Consider the following 27,999-nt stretch of genomic DNA (forward strand, 5'->3'; position numbering starts at 1 on the left):
TGGAATTTTTGAATTTGTACTTGACATCCTGATACTACAGGACATTATTTTAGGGTAGTTCCTTGGTGTCCTCTCAAGGTGAAAGGTCTTTTCTGTAGAGAATGGAAAAATGGGAAATCTCAGAAGCCACATACTCTCAGAAGCCCTGAAGAGGAAGCGATAAGACATGCTGGCAGTGATTTTTATGCTCAGTTCAGAACTCAAATGTAGTGTTTTTCTTCCTAAGCAGGACATCAGCTTTACAAACCAAATGTGATTTCTCAGCTGGGTTGAGAACTGAAGCTGATGACAAAAGAACATTCTGGGTGCATCTCCCCAGGTAAGGATCAGGCTGCAAAGACTTGTTTTATGAGTGTCACCTTGGGGCGAAACCACTTCAGAGGTCCCTGAGTCTCTTGAGACCTGTACCATTTGCTGTGTGTTGTCACTGAGTCATGTGTTACAAATACCTTCTCTAGTATGTAAGTTTTTTGGGTTTTTTTTGGTCTTCTGATGCTTGAGACCGTTTAGTCTTCGAATGTTTACTCTCCCATTTGATTTTTATGCTCCCCCCTTGTTCTCCTACTTTTATTAAACATTTCTTGAACTTCTACCTAGTTTCCAAATTTTTTATTTTCTGTGTGTCAGTTTCTTTTCAATAGTTTTCTCTCTCTGGACTTTGTATTTGTCTAACAGTGTGAATATATACCTCATGTCCTCTGTGTTGTTTACTGGGTAGCACTTGTTGGTATTTCACACTTGACTGGATTGGCCTTCTTTGAGGTTACTTGGTGGTATGTGTGTTTTACAGGTGGACCCTGCTTGGCTTTCCACTTTTTCTCTTCTTCTGTGTAACTGGGTCAGATTAGAACGATAAAGTCCGGTTCATGCATATCTTTTGCTTTCACAGTAAAGCCTCCTGCCCATAGGCCTTTGATCTCTTGGTTCACTGTTACCTCTGCTCTGGTAATTTTGATCAACCTGACAAGTGGATTCTCAGACTGTGGTTTTCTGTCCTCTGCCTCTCATTGCTTCCAGGCCATTTTATCTGGGGAAAGAAATGGGAGCAGTGAAAATAAAGGCTGAGTGGTTACAAGGCCTTTCCTCCTGCCCCATTTCAAGCAGTTCAACAGACTCTTCCCTACCTGCCTCTACCACTAGTTCTTATCTTCAAGGAATGGGTGTTTAGGAAAGGGTAGGGCCCTTTAGGATTCTCTTCCCTAAACAGAGTGAGAAAATCACAGGCTCCTTGGGCAGAAGGGAGGAGCTTTGAGATTGTGCCATCCTCCCTTGAGAGTTTAAGTTTCAAGTATGTTCTGATACTTGATCTTCCAGACAAGTATGTACCCTAAGGGTAGTTTATATACATTAATTTATTTAGTCCTTATGAGATTATTTGCATCCTCATTTTATATCTGTGAAACTCAGATTCAGAGAAACAAGTAAGTACTTAAGATGCTAAGTGTTAACAGCCAGTGTTTAAACCCAAGTTTGTCTGCCTCCAGGGTAAACAATCTTTTCACTATGTCACACTACTATGTTTTATGAAGATTTAATACCAGAATTATAGGCAGCCTGCAGAAGAGAAGAAACTGCTGGTAAATGTGCTATGGCTTATTGATCTGCCTCTCCTAATCCCAACTTGTCGGTATATCTTCCCTTAATTCCATCTTCCTTTGTCCAACAGTCGGTGATTTCAGTATCTGTCCGTCCTGCATAGGCTCACTCTTTCCTCTGCTTACCCTGCTTCTAGTTCCCCTGTTATCGGTGGCTCACTGTTCTTTCCCTCCCTTCCAATTCTCTTCCTAATTATAGGGACATCTTTGGAAGCTCTCAAATGTGCCATATAGTTATTCTCAGTTGCATTCTCTCATTCCCATCTTCTACAGTTTTCAATCTAGTATAGAAACAATTTTGAATTTTTATTTTTTTTCAGACTGGAAGACCAAGACTTGAAACAAAAGAGTCAACTACGAAGCCCAAGTTACTGAAGATTTATCTTATGGGGTAATAATGGAAAGGGAAGGTCTCTGGCATTCTTCTTTAGGGGAAACCTGGGGACCTGATAATTGGTTAGAGGGGCAACAGGAAAACCAGGATAGACATTTGGGCCAAGTGCACAGTACCCATAAGGAAACCCTCACTGAGCGAAGGACATGTGGAGGTAATGAACTTGAAAGATGTTCCAGTCAGGGTTCAGTCATTGATACAGAACAAACTATTCCTGCGGGGAAGAGTCCTTACAACTGGAATTCACATGGAAAAGACACTCAACAAAATGCTGAATTAATTAAAACTCAAAGAATACTTGCAGGAGAGAAAGTCTATGAATGTAACGAGTGTGGGAAACCCTTCAGCCAGAGTTCGTCTCTTCTTAAGCACCAGAGAATTCATACGGGGGAGAAACCCTATAAGTGTAATGTATGTGAGAAGCACTTCATTGAACGTTCCTCACTTACTGTACATCAAAGAATTCATACTGGAGAGAAACCTTACAAATGTAATGAATGTGGGAAAACCTTCAGTCAGAGCATGAACCTTACTGTTCATCAAAGAACTCATACTGGAGAGAAACCATATCAATGTAAAGAGTGTGGAAAAGCTTTCCGCAAGAATTCATCCCTTATTCAACATGAAAGGATTCATACTGGAGAGAAACCCTACAAATGTAATGAATGTGGTAAAGCTTTTACCCAAAGTATGAATCTCACAGTGCATCAAAGAACTCACACAGGAGAAAAACCCTATGAATGTAATGAATGTGGAAAAGCCTTCAGTCAAAGTATGCATCTTACTGTACATCAGAGAAGTCATACTGGAGAAAAACCCTATGAGTGTAGTGAATGTGGAAAAGCCTTTAGTAAGAGCTCAGCTCTTACCCTGCATCAGCGAAATCATACTGGAGAAAAACCCTACAAATGTAACAAATGTGGGAAATCCTTTAGCCAAAGTACGTACCTTATAGAGCATCAGAGACTTCATTCTGGAGTAAAACCTTTTGAATGTAATCAGTGTGGGAAAGCCTTCAGTAAGAATTCATCTCTTACTCAACATCGAAGAATTCATACTGGAGAGAAACCTTATGAGTGTATGGTATGTGGAAAACATTTCACTGGGCGATCGTCCCTTACTGTACATCAGGTTATTCATACTGGAGAGAAGCCTTATGAATGCAGTGAATGTGGAAAGGCCTTCAGCCAGAGTGCATACCTTATTGAGCATCAAAGAATTCATACTGGTGAGAAGCCCTATGAATGTGATCAGTGTGGAAAAGCCTTCATTAAGAATTCATCCCTTATAGTGCACCAGAGAACTCATACAGGAGAGAAACCCTATCAGTGTAATGAATGTGGAAAAGCCTTCAGTCGGAGTACAAATCTTACACGGCATCAGAGAACTCATACGTGAGGAAAATCCCTTCATCATGATTAACTCTTCAGTGGTAATCAGATAAGTCATGTAATATAGAAACCTAATAAATGTAATGATTCCAGTAATTTTTTAGTTGAAGTATAATATACCATGTCAGAAAATACAGACCACTGCAGAGAAACCACATAAAAGTGGAGAGAAATCTTGATTCAGAAAGTAAAACTTAATACCAGAACGTTTAAATAACTAATGTTCTAAGCAGTGAGGATTCATGCTGAAGATAAGTTATATTGTATTATACTGCAGATTCTCTTTTGGACATCAGAGACTTCACACTGGAGAGAAAATGTGAGAGTGCTTAACTGGACAGCCCAAAGACCTGGTATGTAGTCCTGATCTGCTACTAACTTGGACAAGTCACTTACTTTCACCAGGTCCCAGTGTCCTTATTTGGTAAATGAGGGATTTTTAGATTAGAAGGCTCCAAGATTGCTATAAGCTCTAAAATGCTACAATCCCATAAATATAATGAATGCTTGAAAATCCTTGATTTTTCACCATCTTATATATGTTATCTAGATGCTCCTATTCCACAATCTGGTTTCCCTGAATCTGTTCAGTCAAAATTTTGTACCTCTACCAACTTCTATGATTGTTTCATGTCCTTCTCTATACCCTTTTATTTTCTCCTCTGAAATATTGGCTGGTTGCTACCAGGTGACAGAATAATTGTACAGATCTTAATACAATAGCATGCTATTTTAATTCTCCAATAACAGTCATTAAACTATTGTTAATAAGCTAATTATTTAGAAAACAATATAACAAATATAGTCTTAGAGTACATAGGATTCGAACACATCTTTGGATTGTACTCTTAACTATCAAAGTGGAAAGGAGAGGAAGCTAAACACTAACAGACATGAAAATCTGATGTTATTAACAAAATCTTCACAACTCATAAAATTTTCAAAACAGTCATAGGGAGAGATTTTATAGATCTATAGTTATGAGAGTAGTTAAAGCAATTTCATTTATAGGTGATAAATATGATTAGGAAATCAAACTGAAAAAGATAGTCTTTGTTTTCCTAGGGCTAAACTAAGAAACTAGCAGTGGGATGGGAGAGAAAAGGAAGAATTCCAACAATGATAAGGCAGAATCTAGGTATAGTGGTAATCAATTAAGTGTGAGCACTCAGATTTATTTAGGTGGATGGCTGCCATAATTAACACAAAAAGTTGCCTGACTTTGTGGGGCAATGATGAGTTTGGTCTGGGGGCATTTTATGAGTGAGTGTATCCAAATGAAGATTACTGATAGGCAGTTGAATAAGTAGAAGAGTGGTAATAAAAGGGTATTCTGGGAGTACTGTCTTTAAATGCAGTAAGTGGAAGGCTAAACCAAGAAGCTTCGCTGGTAGCTCTGCTGTTAAAGAATCCGCCTGCAATGAGGGAGACCTGAGTTTGATCCCTGGGTTGGAAAGATTCCCTGGAGGAGGGCACGGCAACCCACTTCAGTATTCTTGCCTGGAGAATCCCCATGGACTGAGGAACCTAGTGGGCTACAGTCCATGGGGTCATAAAGAGTCAGACATGACTTAGCACACACAAGTGAGAGATATCAAATTAGTAGAAGCTGAGGAGGAAAAACAGGCAAAAAAAAAAAAAACAGACGAATCAGGAGAAGGTGGTGGCATAGAAGTAAAACAATTTTAGCACAGAGATAGATTTTCAAATGCTACCATAAGGTAAAAATAGAAAATGGCCTTTGGTTTTTGATAATCTCTAACTTTTCATGGGTTGAAGAGTTAGTTAAAGGTTGAAAAGGACTTAATAGCTTGATTGACAAAGGAGAGATTTAGGAAGGTAACTAGGAGACTGTGGTTGAGAGAGGGAAAGCTTTTGGCTACAAATAACAGAAAGCCCAAATAACAATGACTTGCAAGCAAACGGATTTCTTTTTCTCCCATAACTAATCTGGAGGTGCTTGGCATTGTTTCAAAGGCAAAATAATTCAGTCCCTTGAGTGTCGTGACTTTTTCATCAAGTCACAGGAGGGGTCCCATACTTCAGGTAAAATATCTGCATTCAAAGCAAGAAGAAGGGGTGGGTAGCACCAGCAACATCTGTGCCTTTTATCAGAAAAAGTTTTCCCAGAAGCCCTCAGCAGACTTCTGATTACATCTCATTGACCATAGCTGCTGTGTTGCTTGGAGGCTAGGAGCAAAGGAGTCTGAAAAAAATATTTAGCTCTTCCAGCCTCTATAGTGGAGTTTAGGCAAGCAAAGGGGGGATTGAGAAAGGTGTTGATTTAGCCAACAAACAATCTGCCAGGAGCGTTTGTATGATTTAAGGCAGAAGAACTGAGCATGTTTATCACTGCATGGGAGAGTCTGAAAGTGCAGAGAGGAGGGAATGTGCAGTTGAAAGTGGGGAAATCAGATCTAGGACAGAGGCAGAGGCCACAGGGGTCTTTTTCAACAGGAGGAAGGAAACTTTCCACTGGGAGAGGGACAAACAAGAAACAATGGGTACAGAAGATATTTCTGGATAGCAGTGGAGGTTTCCCATGAACTCTTTTGAGTGTTTGGAACTACATCATTTTGATCTCTGTGGGCTACAGGACCTCTACGGAGTTAAAAAAAAAAAAAAAAAGAAAAGGCAAGGACTAAGGGGGAATGAAACACTGAATTAATTATAACCTCAGAAACTTGGATTTTAAACAATGTCTCTCCCTTACACCAGCTTCTTCCTTTCCCTTCATATATTTGTTTTTCTTGTTCCCCACCTGATCTCAAAAGATAGAAATGAAGGGAAGAAGGAAGCAGAGAGGCAGAAAATAGATGAAAAATGACAAAGTAGCAAAATTAAAGGCTCAAAGGGAGGCAGAGGAGGAGAGGGAAGAATAAAATGTACTGACGCCTATAAGATGGATGTGATAACCCCAAATTGGTAAAATATTAACCCTTAGAGGGAACAGCAGGAGAAATGGGTCAGATAAATGAACGTTTCACTTTTTCAGTTTGGGAAGCTTCGGGTCCTCATATGTCAGTGCTCAGCTATCCTGGGCAACAAGGAAAGAGGAAACTTCTGCACCTTTCTTCCCAGCAGGGGCAGGATTTCTGGTCCCTAGACATGAGACCTTGGGCAAGGCACTTAATGTATTGCTATCTCAATTTTCTTATTTGTTAACAGTGCAGACCTTATAGCTTTGGATTACATTCAGTACTAATGTAAAATGCTTAGTGCCCAACACATATTTAGTGCTAAATAAATATTATCGTTTTCATATATATGAACAATATCCAAACTTGTTAGCATGGCATCCAGAGCCTTTAATTATCTCAATTATCTTGGGCTCTCAAAGCAAATGCCTTGTAGGAAGGTTATATAATTGTAGGAGGCTCTCTCCTCCTTCTATTACCCCACTGCTATAATAGCCTTCTAACTGCTTTCCCTGTATTAGCTCTAGCCCCACCACAGCCTTTTCTCCCCAAAGCAGACCATTGATTCTGTCAAAATGTATTCAGCCACACCACTCTTTTGCTCAAACCCCTTTGATGGTTTCCTATAATGTATAGAATAAACCCAAACTTTTTACCATGGCCTTCAAGCCCTCTAGTCCCTTCTAATCTCCTCTCCCACTCTCCTTTGTTGAGTGTGCCCTCTCCTGTCATACTGGCCTTCTTAAACCACAGACTCACCAAGCACGCTTCTATCTCTGGTCAGCATTTCTGTTCCCTTCCCAATATTCACATGTTTTCCTTCCTACTGCATTCAGATCTCTACTCAAATGTTACCTCCTCAAAGAGAACTCAAAATGCTACTTAAAATAATCCCCACTTTCACACCTAATAGTCTAAGTGTGTCATCAGTTCAGTTCAGTCACTCAGTAGTGACCAACTGTTTGCAACCCCAGGGAGTGCAGCACGCCAGCCTTCCCTGTCCATCACCAATTCCTGGAGCTTACTCAAACTCATGTCCATTGAGTCGGTGATGCCATCCAACCATCTCATCCTCCGTGGTCCCCTGCTCCTGCTTTCAGTCTTTCCCAGCATCATTCCAATGAGTTAGTTCTCCACATCAGGTGGCCAAAGTATTGGAGCTTCGGCTTCAGCATCAGTCCTTCAGTGTGTCATCACTAACTAATAAAATATTTTGTGTTTATTGAGTCCTACCTCTAGTAGAATTCAACCTGCAACAGTGCTGTTGTTCAGTCGCTCAGTCGTGTCTCTTTGCTACCCCATGTACTGCAGCATGCCACGGTGTCACTATTTCTTTGGTCCTTAGAACAGTGCCTGACACAAGTAGACACTCCAAAAGTGTCTACAGAATGAAATCGTCGATAAAAACTAAAACAGAATGCCATAAGTAAACACTTCTTTCTAAGATGTGGCCACAGTTCCCTAATTGACAAATTTCAGGTCCAATTATTGACTTTTTTTTTTTTTTTTTTGCGGGGTGGGGGGCAGGCATAAACTTAAAACCCTTTCATGTTTACTTCCCGAGCTCCCAGAAAATACATATTCAAAGGCAACTAAATATCTCCAGTTGAAGTTTTCTATACTTTATCTCATCCTTGCCCACCTCCGCAAGATACTGTCCACAAAAATACATACCACCTCTCTAAACAGCACCCAATTGTACAATACAAACTCCTTGGCATCCAGGCTCCTTGCTAAGACGTGGAGAACCAAATTTATTCTACCTCGTGGACGTTTCTCGCGCCATGCCCTCTGTCCTGTGGCAACCACTCTGGTCCCAGCCAGCACCCGCTGAGTCCTGAACTACCACAGCAGCCGCCTCAGTCATCTGCCCACCTCCGTCGACCTGGTTCCCGCGTCCCACTCATCGCCCGAACCACGCCCCGGCCCAAACACCAGGACCCACTGTTAGCATCTTTAGCGTCCCGTGGCCGAAGCACGGCCACACGGCCTTCTCTAGTAATCGCGCGGTCGTCCACTCGGGAACGCTCCTTTTCGACTTGTCTCCTACTGAGAACTTGAGGCGCGTCCCGGTTCCGCTCTCCTCGTCGGATCAGGCGCCGCTCCCCCGGCAGGACCTTCCGTATCCCTTTGTCAACTTTTCGCTGGTCTCCATCTTCCTTATGCTGACCAGAACGGAACCCAATCCGCACGTGAGGATCAGCGCGTTGAGGGGCTACCTGCCTGGGGAACCGTGACCACCAGGCGAGGCCCTGGGAAATGTAGTTTCTGCCCCGAACCCTCTCTGGCTCGGGCGAAGGCGGGGCGGGGCGGGGGGGGCGGTGCCTACCTGCGCAGGCGCGCAACGTCCCTTTCTCCGCCCAGCGCGGAGGCCGGCGCTTGCTGCCGATACGCCTTCTGGGAAGTGGAGTCTGCGAAGCAGAAGCGCGGCAGCTCTTGGACCTGTGAGAATCCGGCGGAGCAGGTCCCTCGGCAACGCGCAAGCGCAGTTCCGACCCCGACTGCAGACCAGCTCATTGTGTTCTGCCTGCGGTGTGGCGGTGCGGATCTCACCGCTGGCAGAGGCTCCTCGAAGGGCAGCCCAGCGGTGACTAGGCACGGTGGCCAAAGCCGTATCGGGAGAGCGGGAGCAGCCTTCGGGTGGTGGAGCCTGGTGGGAAGGGCGGTTGAAAACCAAGTCGGTCTGGGTCGTGGTCCGTTCTGAAGGGCGCTGATCTGACTGACGCCCCAAACTTCCCTGGATGTATGGCCAAGGTTAGATTCCAAAGACAAAAAGGCCAAATGTGGGCTCTCGGGTTTAGGGTCCGAATCCGCGGGTGCATGTGGAGAAAGATACGGTCAGGGTCACTGGCTTGTGATTTGGAACCAACTCCGGGGATCCCGTGTACGCTCGGTGGTAGATGCTCCCGTATGGTTCGGCTCCCTGGATCTGGAACTCGCTGAGGCCGGGTCTGCAGCTGCGCAACCACTGCAGCAGCTCCCCAAGGGACCTAGCTGAGAGGCAGAGGGTCGGTGGGTGGGTTGTACGATTAAAATTCGTTGCGCCCAACACCCCCACCCGACCCCCAAGTATACACTGCTTCTCGCCCACCTTTTCTCTCCAGGTCACCCAAACCGGGTCCCAGAGAAGGAGAGGCCTGAGGCTAGAGAACAGCATAGCCCCAGAGACGTCTCGACAGTGAAGATGCAGCCTTCTTAGCTTCTTTTTGAGGAGAAAGAAGACGACCCTCCTTCCCTACTTCCTCTACTCCCCTCCCAGGATTAGGCAGGTGTCCAGGCAGGAGTCACACTTTTCTTGAGATCTCTCAGCATAATTTAAGGGCAAAAGGCCAAAGGGTGTGTAAAAGGAGTGAAATCGGGCTGGAGGATGCTTTTTTCAAGGAAAAGTCAAAGTATTTAAGATACAGAAGGAAAGATACTGAGAATTTGACTCAGATTGCTAGGTGGAAATTGATGGGGGATAGTGGGAGTAGCAGCAAGAAGAGCTATTCCCTGTACAGTGGAGGCCAGCAGAAACATCCCTGAAGAGGAGAGAGGATTGGGAGCAAATAGGGACTGAGAATTCACTGGGGTATTGGAGGACTCCCAGGGTGTGAATACTCAAAGCCCCCCTCTGGACTGCGGTGTGATATCTTTTGACCCAGTCCTCTCCTCATGAACAGTAGGAGGTGTTTCCAGCCTGAGGATTTCTACTCTGCTTGTCTCTAAAAAGGCTCATCAGAGAAGAAGGAATGGCAGTCAGGTGCCTGCCCGCCATGGTCCAGGTAAGTGAGGGTTCACTGTGGGCTTCCCCCTCTAAATGGCCTTAGATTTGGATGTAGTGGTTGAGGAGGGTGGGCATGTTTCTTTCCCCTGACCAGAAGCTTTTCTCCCAGTCCACTCTCACTCAGGAGCCTGACCCGCTTGCTTCCTTTCCCATGCTTTCTGCCCTCCTTGCTGGGTTCATTCTGGTGGTTGTCAGAGCTCAGGAACTTGCTAAAGGTCATATAAATGACCCAGCTGGACATGAAGTCCAGAGCGGAAACCTGCCCTCTTTCCACCAGCAACTAAAATTAAGGGTCTAAAGTGGTAAAGGCAATGCCTAACACAGTGATAGAAGAGTGAAATTGGAATGCTTTCTTAGGAAGGTAGGATTTACTGAACACTTTTTTTCCCAGTGGTATTTGGCTTTTTACTTCAGAGGAATGTTGGTTACCAGTGAAATCTTTCAAATGGCATGTTTTCAATTTCAATAAATTATTAAAAAATGTTCAGCAGTGCTAGCTTTTTTAGAATAAAGATATGGACTCCACTTTGAAGGAAACAGTATTCATTTGAGTGTATAAATTCTGATGAATTTGGTGAATTTGTTCTAATTCATTCACATGTAAACCTGTCCAGGGAAGGAATCTGTGGCAGAAATCACTGGAAGAGTTGAGCCGCTGATTAAAAGTCCTCTGTCAACCCAGTCCTAGCTTATTGGTTGTTCACCCTTCTCCTTAATTTCTAGCTTGTCCTTTAGAGCCCATCTCAAGCACTGGTTTTCCTTTGAAACCTTTCTTCACGGTGCCAGTCCACTGTGGTATTTCCCTTCCCTAGACTTTTCCTCAAATTCATTGTTGGTGTCACACAATTGTCTTGGGTTTACAGGCTGCTATACTTTTGGTTGCCTTTCAAAAGACCTATGTTAGGGGTGTAAAATGTGCCAAATATTATGTTCCATGCCTGGGATACAAAGGTGAACAACAGTCCTGACAGATTGGTTCATGGATTCAGTCAAACAAGTGTTCCTTGGTTCAGCCTACTTTGTGCAAGGCTCTGGGTGCAGGTAACAGAAACCCAACTCAAACTAAGCAAAAGCAGGCGTGTATTGGAAGGATACTGGGTATCACCCAAATCAAGGCAAAAATGCAGCTGTACTTCAGCCATGCAGGGAAGGTCTAGAATAATCTGAAAGTCGTTTCTCTTGGACCCTTCACTTTCTTCTCTGGGCCTCTACTCAACTCTTCCTTCTCAGTGCACACTAGCTCCCTTGGCCTCTTGTCCAGAGTTTCCACAGAAGGGATGAGTTGTGATCAGAGGGAATAAGGTCACATTGTTCAGAAAGACTGTTTGATGGGAATGGTATGTGTGTATTGAGGGTGAGCAGGCGAACAGCTGAAGAAAAACAGGAATTGCTGAATAACACATGTATAGTGGGTGCTGGGTACATGGGCCATGTTCTAGAAGACGTGACGGCAAGACAAGGGAGAAGTAGAAATAGTCCATAGCTTCTTGGAGTTAACAGTCCAGTGGGGGAAATAGAAAGTACACCAGAACTCAGTAAAGTGAGGCAGTGCTTGAATGACCCTGCACAGATGATACGGGAACAGTTGAGGAGGGGTGCTGAAGATGTAATACTGAAGCCAAGACCTGGGTATGCTTGGTCGTGGGGGTGGGGATACTGCAGGCGTCACTGCAGGGCTGTGGCAGTTTGATGGAGATGGGAGAAAATGTTTTGGACAAAATGAACAGCTACTGTGAAATCCCAGTGCTGAGGAAGAGTGTCTTTTCCGCAAGGTCTTTTTCTTCAGAGTGGGAAACAAAGTCTAATAAAAGCTCGACCCTTAGAGACCCTGAGGAAATGCTTCCCTTCTCACAGAAAACCAGCTCCCTCTGTGCTAACAGTCCCGCAGGTCTCAGCCAGCTCCTGGTCGAAGCCTTTCCCAGAGAGCCACATAGGGAGAAGCCCCCAGTCAACGGGGATGGGTTTGCCCTTACAGGAATCAGTGACCTTCAAGGATGTGGCCGTGCTTTTCACCCAGGATGAGTGGGTGCAGCTGAGTCCTGCCCAGAGGGCCCTGTACAGGGATGTCATGCTCGAGAACTACAGCAACCTGGTGTCCCTGGGTAAGTGGGAGCCTCTGGAGGCTCATCTTCAAATGGGAGGTTTCTTTGGAATCCTTGGATTGGTTCCATACAGCAGTTTGGATTGAGAGTGAGCTGTTCTAAGGATGTTATGTCTGTGCCTCTCCTTTCTGTCCTGGGTACAGGGCTCTTTGGAGTCTTAAGTGCAGATGTCTCAAAGGCGACTAGAAGTCAAATCCTCCCTCCCTTCTAGCAGAGAGGAGGACAGGAACAGATTGGCTCTGTCACCCCTGAACCTTCTTTTCCTCCTCCTGGAAACTCTCCTCTACCCTGGGCCCCTATATCATGTCACCTTTTCCAGGAAGTTCCGGGTCTCATCCTTGCAGTGATTTTATCTCTGGTATGAACAGATACGGCCCTTTTTTTTTCCCCCCTCAAAAACAGGACTCTTAGGACCCAAACCAGATATGTTCTCCCAGTTGGGAAAAGGGGAAGAGTGGATGCCAGAGGACTCCTTGGGAAGCTTCTGTCTTGGTAAGCGTCCTGCATGTGGGAGGCACTGGGAGCGACTCGGCGTGTGCACTGGGGCCTGTGGGCTGAGAAGCCAGTATCTTCCCTTCACATTCACCTAAATGCTTTGTGGCCACATTTGTCCCCGTGTGCGTTGGCACTCCTTTCTTGTGGCAGTTTGTGCCTCCCTGGACCATCCTTTCTGTGAGTTTTCTTCTTTTTTTGTTTGGCATAGATGGGCAGCTCGATGCCATGCACTCTGCTTGTGTGTCCTAAGCACCCGAGCGTGCAGTCTCTGCTCAGACTCCTCCAGGGAGGAGGGAGAGCACTGGGTTACACACAGCTGAGCAGCTTCTGGTCCTCAGGGCCAGTCACCGTGTGCCCACTGAGGCAGCTCTTCCAGACAAATAGCCTAGATTTCTTCCACCACCTCCATGTTTGTTCATCCACATGTACCTACACCCAGCATTTTATTATTCTTCACCTTCTGCTGGTGCTGCGCTGGGCTGTAAGTACCATACAAGCATAGCCAGATTTATTGCATGTTTTGTTTTGCTCATACCCAGCAAAGTGCTTGGCACCTAGTAAGGGGCAAAGACTTGTTGCTTAGGGATACAGAGAACACGCTAGTTTAGTGACTGTTACTTGTTTTGAGGAACCCATTTGATCTGGCAGCTCAAGAGCAGGAACAGGGGTGCCTCTCCCCAAATCCGTGAATACTCTAGAGAGCTATTGCGTTATCCAAGACATTACAACATTTTCACTTTCTGCCAGCATTTTGCCAACTGCAAAATATTTTTAAAAACCTTTTGTTATTGATTTTTCACAGAAACCCAGTGAAGTAGGGAGGACTTTGTATCCTACAGTAAATAACTCTACCTAGAATGTCTAGGATCTGATCTGTTACAGAATTTAAATGTCTTAACTCCAAAACTCAGTTATCAAAATCTTTTAACTTGCTTCAGTAGTATTCTGAGTTTGTATGTTTATTACAGCCAAACTAAGGCATTTTCAGTCTTTTACTCTGTATTATACAAGCAGTGTTATAACAAAAAAAGATGGGGTGGGAATTAAAAGAAATGAATCCACTATCCCAGTACTCTGGCATAATAACATCATTTATTCTTTTTATTCTTCCATTATTCATCATTGACACAAATTCTTTATTGTACTTCTGTGGGGCAGTTGTGAAATTGAAGAGGACTTTTATGCCTGGAAGGGATTTTAGAGTCAGACGTGAGTCATGACGGGAAAATCCAGGGGACCATGATCCAGCCCTTCCCAGATGCATTTCACAAACCTCTGCCCCAGCACCTCTTGTTTCTGAATTTCCTCGACACCCCAAACCATGAACTGATTCATGAAGGATGATTAGTGGTCAGCCAGTCAGACATGGAAAGAAATCTTGTTTTATATCTCCCAATATAGTTTTGGGGTTTGCTTGTTTGTTTTTTGCACCATGAGGCTTGTGGGATCTTAGTTCCCTGACCAGGGATCAAACCCAGGCTCCTGGCAGTGGAAGGGCAGAGACCCAACCCCTGGACCACCAAAGAATTACCCTAATAAAGTTCCTTCCATTTCCTGTTAAAGTGATATTTCTTGTTTTTTAATATAACCTCTTTCCTTTTGTTTTTCAACTGCAAATTGCTGCTGTAAGAAAGTGGTAGTCATTTCCAAATATTTATTCCCCTCATGTCACTCTCCAATTCTTATTCTTCTTATTTAGTGAGTCATTTTTAGTTTTAGGTTTTCTTCTTTCTGTTTCACCTCTTAATTACTGGCTAGGACTTAAAAGACCATATAGATCAATGATAATAGGTTTATCTATGACTTTTCAAGGGAGAGGATCTAGAACTTTTCTGTTGTTGCATCAGTCACTCTTGGTTTAGACAGACACTTAATTTTCTTCATAGTAAGGAAGAGTCCTTCTGGTAGGTTTCCTTTAAAACTTTTCTCTTCCCTGGGCTGTGAGCTAGTCCACACAGGGAGCTGACTTTTGAGCCCTTGTGGATCAGCACCTTGCTGGGTGATCTCTGGAGATGTGTTAGCTGCCCCATTTCAACCTTACAACCTGTAAAGCAAAGATGATTAACTCTACTTACAAAAAAACAAGCTTCTGTGTGGTTAACTAATTTCAACATATGCAAGGCAAGATGAGGGTTAAACCAGCATGACGCTCAAACTGTGTCATTTTCCACCCTTCTCCAAGATAGCTTTGCTTAAACAGAAATTGTTCGCTCAGTAAACCTGAAGAAAACTGCCCCATCCCTTAATTTAAGTAGTTTGCTAGTAACTTGTAACATTTTTTCCTTATTTATTAATCTGTTTATATCTTTTGTTTCTTTTTGTTATATCAATTGCACATTTTGCCCTTAGCTTTAAATTACCTTTTCTTGAGCTATAAAATGTATTCATTTACAATTGTGCATGGTTTCGTCTATAATTTTAACATTTTATATTATGTCCTCTTTCTCATTTTTATCTGCATTTTTTTCTCTAAAATTTGTTGAGACATTTTGTAGAGAATTAGCTCTTATTTCTCTTTCATACTATTATTTTAACACTTAGCATTGTCATTTCCTTTTTTTTTTAACTTCAGACAGATGTATTTTGATACTGTAATCCTGTCTACAGAACAGAATATGTACTATTTGGAACAGTCTGAAGAATAGGTAAACAGCCCCCACACTCCATGAAAGTGAAAGTTGCTCAGTCGTGTCCAACTCCTTGCGACCCCATAGTCCACGGAATTCTCCAGGCCAGAACACTGGAGTGGGTAGCCTTACCCTTCTGCAGGGGATCAAGCCCAGGTCTTCCACACTGTGGGCAGATTCTTTACCAGCTGAGCCACAAGGAAAGCCCAAAAATACAGGTGTATTTTGAACAGTCTGAAGAATAGGCAAACAGCCCCCACACTCCATGGTCCAGCTTAAGAAACAGAACACAGCTACACCTGTGAAGTTTGTTATGTCCTTCCTCATCAAATCTTCCTCCTTTCATACCAGAGAGCCCCTAGCTTGAATTTTACACTAGCTCCAGCGCTGGCTCTCTATTCGCTTCACCACATTTATCCATCCATGCATGCATGCCAAGTCACTTCAGTCGTGTCCAACTCTTTGCAAAACCATGGACTGTAGCCCACCAGGCTCCTCTGTCCATGGATTCTCCAGGCAAGAATACTGGAGCGGGTTGCCACTTCATACTCCAGGGGATCAAACCCAACCCAGGGATCAAACCTGCATTTCTTGTGTTTCCTGCATTGGCAGGAGGATTCTTTACCACTGGCGCCACCTGGGAAGCCCACATTTATCCATAGCTCTGAGCAATGTTGTTTAGCTTTGCATGGTTTAAAGCTTGATATGTATGTATTGTACTACAGTTATCTTTCCACAGCTTGCTTTTTAAAAAAAAAAAAACAACACAACTTTTTGGCCAAGCCATATGGTATGGGGATCTTAGTTCTCCCACCAGGGCTCAAACCCGAGCCACCTGCATTGGAAGCTCAAAGTCTTAACCACTGGACCTCCAGGGAAGTCTCACAGCTTGCATTTTAAAAATCCTTGTTGAGATGTGTAGCTTTAGTTATTTTTAGCTGCACTTGATACTTCTTCAATGGCTATACCTTAATCAGTTTTATTGACAGACTGTAGGTTGTTTCCAGACTTTTTGCTGCCTTTTGAATACTGCTGACCTAGATATTTTTGTACATGCTTCCTTAAATATTTGGGCCTTGTTTGGGAGTTTCTTTAGGTGTATTCATAGGTGTAGAAATACTGGGTTTAAGAGTATATACTTTTTCAGCTCTACTAGATAGTTCCAGATTGCTGATTAAATTAATTGGTCCTGATTATACTAATAGTTGATACAAGTTCCTGTTACTTGCCAGAGTAACATGAACTTGCCAAACTTCCTGAGAAATGTTATCTCATTGTGGTTTTAATTGGCGCTTCCTTGTTTCCTAGTGGAATTGAATATCTTTTCATATATTGATTATTTGTGTTCTGTGAAATATTAATATTCTTCCTCCACTTTTCTGTTACAGTTTATCTTATTTGTTTGTAGGAGATATTCAGGAATCTAATACTTTATCAGTTAATATGTGTGCCAGTCTATAGCTTATCTTTTCTCTTTCTTTACTGGCTGAAGTTCTTAATCAGTCTTAGTCTTAATGATCTTTATTTTACTGTTTTCTGTGTCCTTTTAAAATGATCCTTTCTACCCTTATATCCATGAGAGAAAGACTTGATCATGTTTGCTCTTGTATTTCAGCTCACCAGGTCCCATTATGTATTTGTTGAATCAAAGTGTAACTGTTTTCTAATAATATTTACTTTTGTCTTTTTTTTTTCCTGTATACTGCTGCTGCTGCTAAGTCACTTCAGTCGTGTCTGACTCTGTGCGACCCCATAGATGGCAGCCCACCAGGCTCCTCTGTCCCTGGGATTCTCCAGGCAAGAACACTGGAGTGGGTTGCCATTTCCTTCTCCAATGTATGAAGGTGAAAGTGAAAGGGAAGTTGCTCAGTCGTGTCCGACTCTTAGCGACCCCATGGACTATAGCCTACCAGGCTTCTCTGTCCATGGGATTTTCCAGGCAAGAGTACTGGAGTGGGGTGCCATTTCCTTCTCCATTTTTTCCTGTATAAGTCTTATCAAAGTTTCCCTTTTTAAATAAATTTAATAAATAAATTTTAAACTTTATTGATACTTTCTATCTTATCTTTATTTCATTAAATTGTGCTCTTCATTAGTTCTTTCCTTTGACTTTTTTGGAGTTTGTTCTTTTTCTTTATTTTCAGTATTAAATTTCATCACAATAATACATTTAGTTTAATGAAATTACAGTGTTCATTATGAAAGCTGATGGCCTCTTGTCTCTGTTTATCCCCGTTCTCCCCTCTTTAGAAATAACCATTTTCTCTCCTTTCAGCAGATTATTTGGTATGTTTGCTTCCGTGTCTTCAAGGAATGTGTTTATGTTGCTACCTACTGACCTCAGTTTCAGGTATTGTTTACTGAATTGCTTCTCTAAAAAGTGAGGACTAGACTCGCTTCCCCAACTATCCATCTTACTACCTTTTCCATTCCCTGTCCTCCCAGTATAGTATATTTTTGGTCAGAGAAATAGTCAGTGTTTACGTTCTGAAGCGCTATTCGCAGCTGACCCATGTAGGAACTCTGACTTTTGCCTTTGCTTTCCTAAGCACTTTCATAGGGTTCATTTAGTTTAGTTTCATCTCAGACCTTGCCTCACTGTCTGCGTCTCTTCTGAAGAAGTTTAGATCAGCTTTCATCCTAACAATTTCATCTTCCTGGAAAATTCTCTTTTGGAGCAGTCTGACCTGCTCTGTTCTCGCAGGGCCTTAGCTGTCATCCTGCTGCAAATCCCGTCTTTCCTGGCCCACGTGTCCCGCGTCATCCTTTTCCTTGGCTTCTTTCTTCCTTTTCTGGCACATATCTTCCAGTAGCTTCCAAAGAAAGGATGCATGGGGATAAGTTTTTGGTAACCTAGCGTCTGTCAATGTCTTTTTTTCTCCCATAACACTGGTAGAATTCAGCATTGGATGTCTTTTTTCCTTCCGATTCTGAAGACATTGCTCTAGTATTTTCTAGTCCTCAGTCTGATATTGAGAAATCCAAAATCATTCAGGTTCTTCATCGTTTGTGATCCATTTCTCCTCTCTGAAAGCTTGCAGGATCTCCTCATTTACTCCAGTGTTTCTCTTTGACGGACTCTGTTATGGTCCTATGCTTGGATCCATTAAGCACTGGTGAGCCTTCCGTCTGAATTTCAGCCTTGTGGATCTAAGACATTTTATTCTAGTGTTTTTTAATTTCCACCTTCAGCTTTCTCTATTTGCTCTTGATGGTATGCCTGATACTTCCTGGACTGGTCTTGTAATTTTAACTTTTTATTAAAATTTCCATCTTTATGGATTTTTTTGTTCTACTTTTTGACAGGTTTCTTCAGTTTTGACAGGTGTCTTCCATTTCATCTATCGTGATTTTTAAAATATTTTAATCAGTCTTTCCCTGTCATTTGTCCATTGCCTAAAAATAGTTGTTTCATTTTTTCCCCTGGTTTTCCAATCGTTTATGGTGGGAATTCTCTGTTGAGGTTTCAAATTCTGCCATCCTTTTTAATTTCCAAGAACTCTTGTGTTATTTGTAAGCTCTTATTCACATTTTACAATTAAAATATTTTACCTCTAAATATAAAAACACTTTCATCTCCCTTTATAGGCACTGTGTTCTCAGATTTTCTCTTTGATTGCTTAAAAACCTCTTTTTAAGAGGTTTTCCTCAGTTGGGAGAGAGAAGCTCTCTCGCTCCTCTGAGTTGGGAAAGACCTGGGGGCAATAAAGTCTTCCTAAACTGACCTTGGGCTTACCTCTTGGCTCAGACAGTAAAGAATCTGCCTCCAATGCAGGAGACCTGGGTTCGATCCCCATGTCGGGAAGATCTCCTGGAGAAGGGAGTGGCAACCTACTCCAGTATTCTTGCCTGGAGAATTCCATGGACAGAGAAGCCTGTTGGGCTATAGTCCACAAGGGTTGGAAAGAGTTGGACACAACTGAAGCAACTAACACACACAAACTGACCAATACTCCTTATTTTACCCACTGCCACTCTCAGATATACCTGATGGTGAAAGGTCTTAAAACTTTTGATTATTTGGAGGAGATTGGGTCAGTTTCTCGTCCCTCTCTGGGTGTGACCTCTTGACTATGTTGTATAGGGTTTGGATCATACTACTTGCATGCCTTGCTTGATACCCTCCAGTTATATATTAATTGTTTAAAACCATACTTTGTTTTTTAAATTTGGGTCAGTGCAGCTATGGGTATTGCTCCTAATTCAGCCCCCATGTGAGAACTGACTTGAGGATCCAGTCTTTCCCCATCTCAGTTCATCAGTGTGGTAGAACCAGAGTGTGTTTAACCCCTTGTTGATATACAATTAGATGAGTGTTTTCCTGTAACACAAAACATGAAAAAGCCAATTTTCTCTTATATATAGGTGATAAGTTTTTATGATCACGATCAAGAAAAGGCTTCAATAGGCATAGCTGTCTAATAGCTGCTACAAAGGAAAGTTAACAGTTGTTTTTATTGAACCAGATTATTATTATATTTATAAATATTATATTTAGAATTATTATTATTTTTGAAAGCTGCTCCCAGATTTTTTAAAGTAGGCTTTTGTTGAAGTAGTTCTAACATAGGAAAATACATAAATTATAATTTTTACAATATAAATACTATAAAAAGTATAAGTATAACCAGCACCTATATCAAGAAATAGAATGTTACTTGAATACCAGAAACCCCCTCCCATCTTCTCTGTTTCTTTTGTCCTAAAGATAATTACTACCCTGACCATAGCTTTGCTTTGCCTGTTTTAAAATGTTTAATAAATGGAATCAAACATGCCTACTCTTTTGTGTCTGGCTTCTTACCTTCCATGGTGTATGTTTGAGATTCACCCATGTTGTTATATGCAGCAGTAGTTGGTTCATTCTCATTGAAGTATGACATTTCACTGTGCAAACCTACCACCATTTGTACATTCTACTATTGCTACACCTTTGTTTTATTTCTAGCTTGGCGCTATCAGTAGTACTGAAACTATTATGAACATTCTTGTGCATCTTTTAGTGAACATACATTATACATTTCTCTTGAGCATATAGCTAGGGGTACTAAGTTCATGGGTATGCAAGTTTAAAATACTTAAACCAAATAGTTTTAAGTGGTTATACCAGTTTATACTCTAGCCAGCAGGATATGAGTGTTCCATACCCTCTTATATACTTAGTATTGTCATTAAATATTTTCACCCTTCTAGAAGATGTATGGAATATCTCATTGTATCTCAACTTATGACTGAAGTTGATCGTCTTTTAACTTTTTTATTAATCATTTAATATTCTCTTTTGTAAAATTTGTATAAGTCTTTCCCCTATTTTCTATTTAGTTGTCTGATCTTTCCTCATTGATATATTGTAGGGTTGCATATTTGAGGTTTGCTCCTTTGTCATATAGGTATATTGTAAATATTATTTCACATCTGAAATAATGGTGTTACTTGATAAACTGAAGTTCTAAATTTTTAGGATAATCCAATTAATCAGGGTATTCTCCTCTTCTAGTTAATGTGTTTTGTGTTCTACTAAAGACATTTAAAGTCTTGGAGATCTGTGTTTTCCTCTATGGAAGATTTATTTTCCTTATTTTCCATATAGGTTTTCAGTTGACCCAGGATCATTTACTGAAAAGGCTATCTTTTTCCCCATTGTATGCAATGTACCTACCTTTGTTATACATATAATCTGTCCCATTGGCCTATTTGTATACAGACTGGACTTCGTTAAATGATTAGAAGAATTCACTAGTAAGCCATCTGCTTGGAAATTTCTTTATGAGAGTGTTTTTTTTTTTTTTTTTCATTTCTATTTGTTTTGTTTTTGGCTGCGCTGGGTTTTCACTGCTGTACGTGGGCTTTCTTCTAGTTGTGGCCAGTGGGGACTGTTCTTCATTGTGCATGGGCTTCTCATTGTGGTGGCCTCTCTTGAGGCTCTTAGGCTCTAGAGCATAGGCTCAGCAGTTGTGGTACATGGGCTTAGTTGCTTGAAGGCATATGGGATTTTCTGGGACCAAGATCAAACCTGTGTACCCTCCATTGGCTGGAGGATTGTTAACCACTGGAGTACCAGGAAAGCCCCTGTGAGGTTTTAAATTGAAGATTCAATTTATTTATTAGATATAGGACCATTCAGATTTTCTGTGTTTGTTTGTTTTTTTTTTTTGTGTGTGTGTGTGTGTGTGTGTGTGTCTGTTTTGGTATACTATACATTCCTAGAACTTAGTCTGTTAATTTATTGGCATAAAGTTTCCTCATTATGTTATTATCTTATAAATCTCTTTAGAATCTGTTTTGATGTTACTTTCATCATTACTTTGTTAAATTTATTTGTTTTTAATTGGAGGATAGTAAATAAAATTTATTTATTTTAATTGGAGCTTTACATTGATGTGTTGGTTTTTGCCATATATCAGCATGAATCAGCCATAGGTATACATATGTGCCCTTCCTCTTGAGCTTCCCTCCCACCTCCCACCCCATCCCACCCTTCTAGGTTGTCACAGAACACCTGGTTGAGCCCCCTTCTTCATACAGCAAATTCCCACCAGCTGTCTGTTTCACATATGGGGATGTTTATGTTTTAACGCTGTTCTCTCAGTTTGTCCTACCCTCTCCTTCCCACATTGTGTCTACAAGTTTGTTCTCTATGTCTGTGTCTCTATTGCTATATCATTCTTGATAGTGGTAATATGTGCCTTCTTTCTTTCTCTGTTAGTCTTGCTAGAGGTCTGTCGATTTTTAATTAAGTTTTTATTTTTGTTATTTTTGTTACTCCTTTCTCTTTTGTATTTAATATTTTTCTGATTTCTTGAGATTGATAATTGATATAGATAGACAGATATACATTTCTTTCTAACCATGCTGTAGCTGCATTTTGTTAGGTTTCATGTTTCTGTTGCCATTTAGTTTACAATGTTTTCAAGTTTTGTTGTGATTTCCTCTTTTTTTTTCAGTTATTTTAAAATGTATGGACTAGTTTAAAATATCTGGGGATTTTCTAACTACCTTTTTGGTATTTTGCTATTTATTTCTGGTGTAATTCCACTGAATTCAGAGTACATATTCTGAATGATCTGTGTCCTGTAACATGTGTTTATTCTACTTTGGTGGTGGTGGTTTAATCATTTAAGGTGTGTCTGACTCCTGCGAGCCCATGGACTATAGCCCACTAGGCTCCTCTGTCCATGGGATTTCCCAGGCAAGAATACTGGAGTGGGTTGCCATTTCCTTCTCCATTTTGGTTAATGTTATGTATGGACTTAAATATATATATTCTGTCATTGCTGGGTATGGTTCCAAATATTCAGTATATCATTTATGTCAAGTTTATCTCATAGCTCAGATCACCCCTATTCATAATGGTTTGATTTCTGAGTTTTTGAGAATGGTGTGCAAAGATATCTATCATTGTTAAGATTTATTTTTTCCTTTTATTGTCCCAATTTTTACTTTATACATTTTGAAGTTGCGTTACATGAAAATATAAATTTGTTATATATTCCTAGATAATTGAACAAACCTTTAGTCAATATGAACAATTTAAAAGTCTGTTTTCTCTAATTAAATGAGACTTGTCTGATAGTATATAGGTACACCAGCTTTCTTGTGGTTAGTGCTTGCTTGATACATCCTTTTCTATTCTTTCTTTTTATTTCTGGGTCTATATCTCTGGTAATACTCTCATGAGTGGCTTATAGTTGGATTTTATTTTTTTAAATACAGTCTCACAACCTTAGTTTTTAATAGGATAATTTAGACCAGTTGCTAATATATATATAGTATTGGCTGTCTGCTATTTTATTACTTATTTTCAATTTTACTCACTTGCTTTAAATCTCTTTTTTGTCTTCTATTTTGCCTTCTCTTGAATCAACTATCTTTATTGTTCTATATTCCCCCATAAGAGCTTGTATCTTCTTTAACTGTCTTTTATTGCTAAGTCTACTAAATAAAACCAGCTTATTACTATCCAAAATAAGTAATTCCCAGGCAATGCTAATAACTTGAAATAATTCTATTTTCTTTCATCTTTTGTGTTAACTTTTCTTATGTATTTTAATTATGTATATATGTTCAACCTCTCAAGACATTGCTAGTATTATTTTGTGCAATAGTATTTTTAAAATGATTTTTTAAATTTATTTATTTTTATTTTGACTGTGCTGGCTCTTCCTTGTTGCACAGGCTTTTCTCTAGTTGCAGGGAGTGTGGGCTCTTCTTTAGTTGTGGTGCATAGGCTCTTCTGGGCTTCCCTGGTGGCTCAGATGGTAGAGAATCCGCCTGCAATGAGGGAGACCTGGGTTCGATCCCTCGGTTGGGAAGATGCCCTGGAGGAGGGCATGGCAACTCACTCCAGTATTCTTGCCTGGAGAATCCCCATGGACAGAGGAGCCTGGCGGGCTGCAGTCCATGGGGTCACAAAGAGTTGGACATGACTGAGCAACTAAGCACAACACACATTCCTCTCTTCTGTGTCCGATAACATACTGTTAAATCCATCCTAGAGTTCTTTGTTTCATTATTATATTCTTCAGTTCTAGAATTTTCACTTGATTCTTTGGTTCCAGTTCTCTGTTAAAATTCTCATTCTTATCTGTTTTATTGAACATAGTATTCACACTTATTTTTAAACCCCATGTCTGATAACTTTGGTATCTGAGTTCTGAGGATCTCGGTCTATTATTTGCTTTTTATCTTGATTCAATAATTTCTTAGTACTCCTGGTACTTTAGGACTGAATCCTAGACATTATGTAGTTCAGTTCAGTTCAGTTCAGTCGCTCAGTCGTGTCCAACTCTTTGCGACCCCATGAATCGCAGCACACCAGGCCTCCCTGTCCATCACCAACTCCCAGAGTTCATTCAGACTCACGTCCATCGAGTCCGTGATGCCATCCAGCCACCTCATCCTCGGTCGTCCTCTTCTTCTCCTGCCCCCAATCCCTCCCAGCATCAGAGTCTTTTCCAGTGAGTCAACTCTTCGCATCAGGTGGCCAAAGTACTGGAGTTTCAGCTTTAGCATCATTCCTTCCAAAGAAATCCCAGGGCTGATCTCCTTCAGAATGGACTGGTTGGATCTCCTCGCAGTCCAAGGGACTCTCAAGAGTCTTCTCCAACACCACAGTTCAAAAGCATCAATTCTTTGTTGCTCAGCTTTCTTCACAGTCCAACTCTCACATCCATACATGACTACTAGAAAAACCATAGCCTTGATGTTATGTTTGAAGGAGTGAATAAGCTCTGGATGACGTTATTTTCCCTCCAGAGAAAGCTTGCCTTCCCTCTGGTAGACAGCTGGAGTGAAAGCAAACCTTCCTAATCCATCCAGGGACTCTTTAGCTGGAGATTGGGTTGAATGTTCATGAAGCCTTTGCTACTGAGTTGTAACCCTCCAGGAGTCCCAGCTGAGAGCTTTATATGTTTACTGTGACCACCACTCATCCCACCCCGAGAAGGTCCTGAACTCCAATTTTTGGCTCAACGGTACTATAAGACTATAGAGAATTCTGAATTTCTACTTAGCTTAGTTTCTTGCCTTGAGAAACTTAAGAATTCATCAAATTCTGTGAGGAAAAAAACTGGATCGCCTCTCTGTATTTTCCTTCTCTCTCAAATGTTAGACTATCATGTTGGCCTCAAGTGATATCTGATGACTTTAGACAGATTCTTTTTTCAGTGCAGATTTTTTTCAGTTATTTTTTACAGTAATGTTGGTCTGCCACAGGGCCACTCTGTCAGGTCCAGAAGCAAAATTCAGTTCTTAAGATTTTGAGATTTGGCAAAACAGGTGTTTAAACATTCTTTCTTTTGAGTGAAGATATGTTATTCTAAGCTCACAAGGATTTTACCTTGAAGTACACCTGTTTAACTTTATTATCCAGATAAGTACAAGGAGATGATGATGATGATAATGATTATAGCTCTGTATAGATTTTCTGGAGGGAGTAGGAGAAAAAAGTGTTGAGGGAGGCTTGTTCTTGATAGGCTTTCCCAGGAATCTTTGCATCATCTATGTTAATATCAAGTGCTTATCATTGCATTTCTTGGTACAGAGTCTTAAATAGACAAACTAAAAGACAGACGTTCACAAATATGTACCAGAAACTAATGTTCATTCAAATTCTGCTTGTTAATATCAGGCTACCATGAGACCAAGTGAGAATGTTGTTGAGTAAGTGCGGAGTTTGTTTGTGGGGAGAGGAATCATCTTATCAGACAACTCATGAGACCATGGCCGTTAGCAGAGTCGCATTTCTAATGACTAGTATAGTCCTTTCCCCAAATTCAGGGCCTTGCCTCCAAGAAATACCGGATGTATCCTGGCAGATTTTCTGCTTTGTTCCAAATTTTCTGGGCTGACATATATATCATCATGGTACATTTTCCTCATATCAGTGTCACATTCATATAGGTTTGAAGACGTTGCTTCCTCACCAGTAGCATGCATGTGTGTGAAGTCACTTCAGTTCGTGTCTGACTCTTTGCAACCCTATGGGCTGCAGCTCACCAGGCTCCTCTGTCCATGGGATTCCCCAGGCAAGAATACTGGAGTGGGTTGCCATTTTCTCCTCCAGGGTGTCTTCCCAACCCAGGGATCAAACCGGGGTCACTTCTATCTCCTGCATTGGCAGGCAGGTTCTTTACCACTAGTGCCACCTGGGAAGCCCTTACCACAGCAGAAAGTCCTAACTTTATGAGTAGATATCGGTGTTTCACAGCCTAACTTTTTGTTTTCCATCTGAATGCTGAAATGAGTTTACAGAACATAAATGCTGATTTTAGTAGTTATTCTGAAAGCTGAACTTTTTTTCTACCAGATGTTGACCTCTAGTTGCAGTGGTTTCTTAAGGCCACATCTAGGTTATTTTAAAGCCCATATCACTAAAATAGATAAGATGCATTTTTTTTTCTTATCTGTTAGCATATTGCTGTCTGTATAGGTTTTTTGAGACTTTAAAATTCAGGTAACTTCTCTGTAATCACAAAGAAAATAAATATTTTACTCAGGCCTATGATTTGTGAATGGCATCTCCAAATTTTCCTGCTTCATACATAGTATATTTGATCAACCCAGTCCTGCCATGTCTTCTATCCACCTCTTCTCCCCTTTTTCTATATTCATTTCAAGAAGTCTTCAAAATTGCAACTTCTTTGTTAGCATTATAAACAAGGTCATGTACTTATCCCAACTAGATGTTTTACTATGATAAAACAGACATGTTTATTTTTAATGTCTTTCAGACTGGGTGATTACACCTATGAATAAGAAATCTGTTCTCAAGACAGATATTCCTGAAGGAGAATTGGGTCAGTGGATGATAAAGGAAAGATTCACTAGAGATAGTTGCTGGAAATATGATAACCTGTTGGAATGGCAGCATGGAGGCCAGGAGATAAACTTGAAGCAAGTGATGCTTGCTCATGAGAAAACTTCGTCTGTGGTTGGTGACCAGAAATGTGATGAATCTGGAAAACATGGCACCATGAACTCATCTTTTGTTCAAAGTCAGGGATTTCAGTCTAGCAAAAAAGCCTTTGAATGTAGTGAGTGTGGAAAAGTCTTCACTAAGAGTTCAACCCTCAGTAAACATCAGAAGATTCATAGTGAAAAACTTAATGCAAATCAGAAAATTGTTATTAAAGAGAAGCGATATGAATGTAGAGAATGTGGGAAGGCCTTTCACCAGAGCACACACCTCATCCATCACCAAAGAATTCACACTGGTGAGAAGCCATATGAATGTAAGGAATGTGGCAAGGCCTTCTCAGTGAGCTCCTCACTTACTTATCATCAGAAAATTCATACTGGAGAGAAACCTTTTGAATGCAACTTATGTGGAAAAGCTTTTATCCGAAACATACACCTTGCCCACCATCACAGAATACATACTGGAGAGAAACCTTTTAAATGTAATATATGTGACAAAGCGTTTGTGTGTAGGGCACATCTTACCAAACACCAGAATATTCATAGTGGAGAGAAACCCTATAAATGTAATGAATGTGGGAAAGCCTTCAATCAGAGTACAAGTTTTCTTCAGCATCAGAGAATTCACACTGGAGAGAAGCCTTTTGAATGTAATGAATGTGGAAAGGCCTTCAGGGTGAACTCTTCCCTTACTGAACATCAAAGGATTCATACCGGAGAGAAACCTTATAAATGTATTGAATGTGGGAAAGCGTTCAGGGATAATTCATCCTTTGCTCGACATCGGAAAATTCATACTGGGGAGAAACCTTACAGATGTGGTTTGTGTGAGAAAGCCTTCAGGGACCAATCAGCCCTAGCCCAACATCAGAGAATTCATACTGGGGAGAAGCCTTATACATGTAATATATGTGAGAAAGCCTTCAGTGACCATTCAGCCCTCACTCAGCATAAGAGAATTCATACTAGAGAAAAACCTTACAAATGTAAAATCTGTGGGAAAGCCTTTATCCGAAGTACACACCTGACTCAACATCAGAGGATTCACACAGGAGAGAAACCCTATAAATGTAATAAATGTGGGAAAGCTTTTAACCAGACTGCAAACCTCATTCAGCATCAGAGACATCATATAGGAGAAAAGTGACATGGAAGAGCTTTGAGACTGAGTGTATTAATTATTGAATGCAGGAGAATAACCATGAAAGCTTACTTGAAGATAGTCATTTTGTTTTTACTGAGAATCAAGGTTCACACTAGTATGGGTTTTGAAACCTTAAGAATGGCAAACAC

General features: G+C 41.1%; 2 protein-coding genes across 4 annotated transcripts in view; both read left to right on the forward strand.

Moving 5' to 3' along the window:
• ZFP2 (ZFP2 zinc finger protein) overlaps positions 1–5,103 on the forward strand; it is a 23,916-nt gene extending 18,813 nt beyond the window's left edge. The window contains exons 3-4 of the mRNA XM_040241308.1: positions 227–319; positions 1,916–5,103. Of these exons, the coding sequence (XP_040097242.1) occupies positions 1,993–3,387 (1,395 nt within the window). The 5' untranslated portion in view covers positions 227–319; positions 1,916–1,992 and the 3' untranslated portion in view covers positions 3,388–5,103. The remainder of the gene's footprint in view (positions 1–226; positions 320–1,915) is intronic.
• ZNF454 (zinc finger protein 454) lies at positions 3,655–27,999 on the forward strand. 3 transcript variants are annotated; one of them, XM_040241305.1, is made up of 7 exons: positions 3,655–3,733; positions 8,024–8,490; positions 9,403–9,563; positions 9,964–10,062; positions 12,040–12,166; positions 12,569–12,658; positions 26,520–27,999. In XM_040241305.1, the coding sequence occupies exons 4-7, from the start codon at positions 10,030–10,032 to the stop codon at positions 27,851–27,853; spliced, it is 1,584 nt and encodes a 527-aa protein (XP_040097239.1). In that variant the 5' UTR covers positions 3,655–3,733; positions 8,024–8,490; positions 9,403–9,563; positions 9,964–10,029; the 3' UTR covers positions 27,854–27,999. The 3 variants fall into 3 exon arrangements, with proteins under 3 accessions (XP_040097239.1, XP_040097238.1, XP_040097240.1); XM_040241304.1 differs by lacking the exon at positions 8,024–8,490 and having other exon boundaries at positions 3,656–3,733; XM_040241306.1 differs by lacking the exons at positions 3,655–3,733; positions 8,024–8,490 and adding an exon at positions 8,697–9,052.

This window comes from Oryx dammah, unplaced genomic scaffold (assembly GCF_014754425.2).
Source record: "Oryx dammah isolate SB20612 unplaced genomic scaffold, SCBI_Odam_1.1 HiC_scaffold_5, whole genome shotgun sequence".
Lineage (NCBI taxonomy): Eukaryota > Metazoa > Chordata > Mammalia > Artiodactyla > Bovidae > Oryx > Oryx dammah.

What these genes read in the sequence shown, in the direction of transcription:
- ZNF454 (XM_040241305.1), top strand. Translation starts at nt 10,030, where the DNA reads ATGGCAGTCAGGTGCCTGCCCGCCATGGTCCAG. An exon ending in GCCTGCCCGCCATGGTCCAG is followed by an intron (nt 10,063 to 12,039) that starts GTAAGTGAGGGT and finishes TTGCCCTTACAG; the next exon opens with GAATCAGTGACCTTCAAGGA. An exon ending in CTTGGGAAGCTTCTGTCTTG is followed by an intron (nt 12,659 to 26,519) that starts GTAAGCGTCCTG and finishes AATGTCTTTCAG; the next exon opens with ACTGGGTGATTACACCTATG.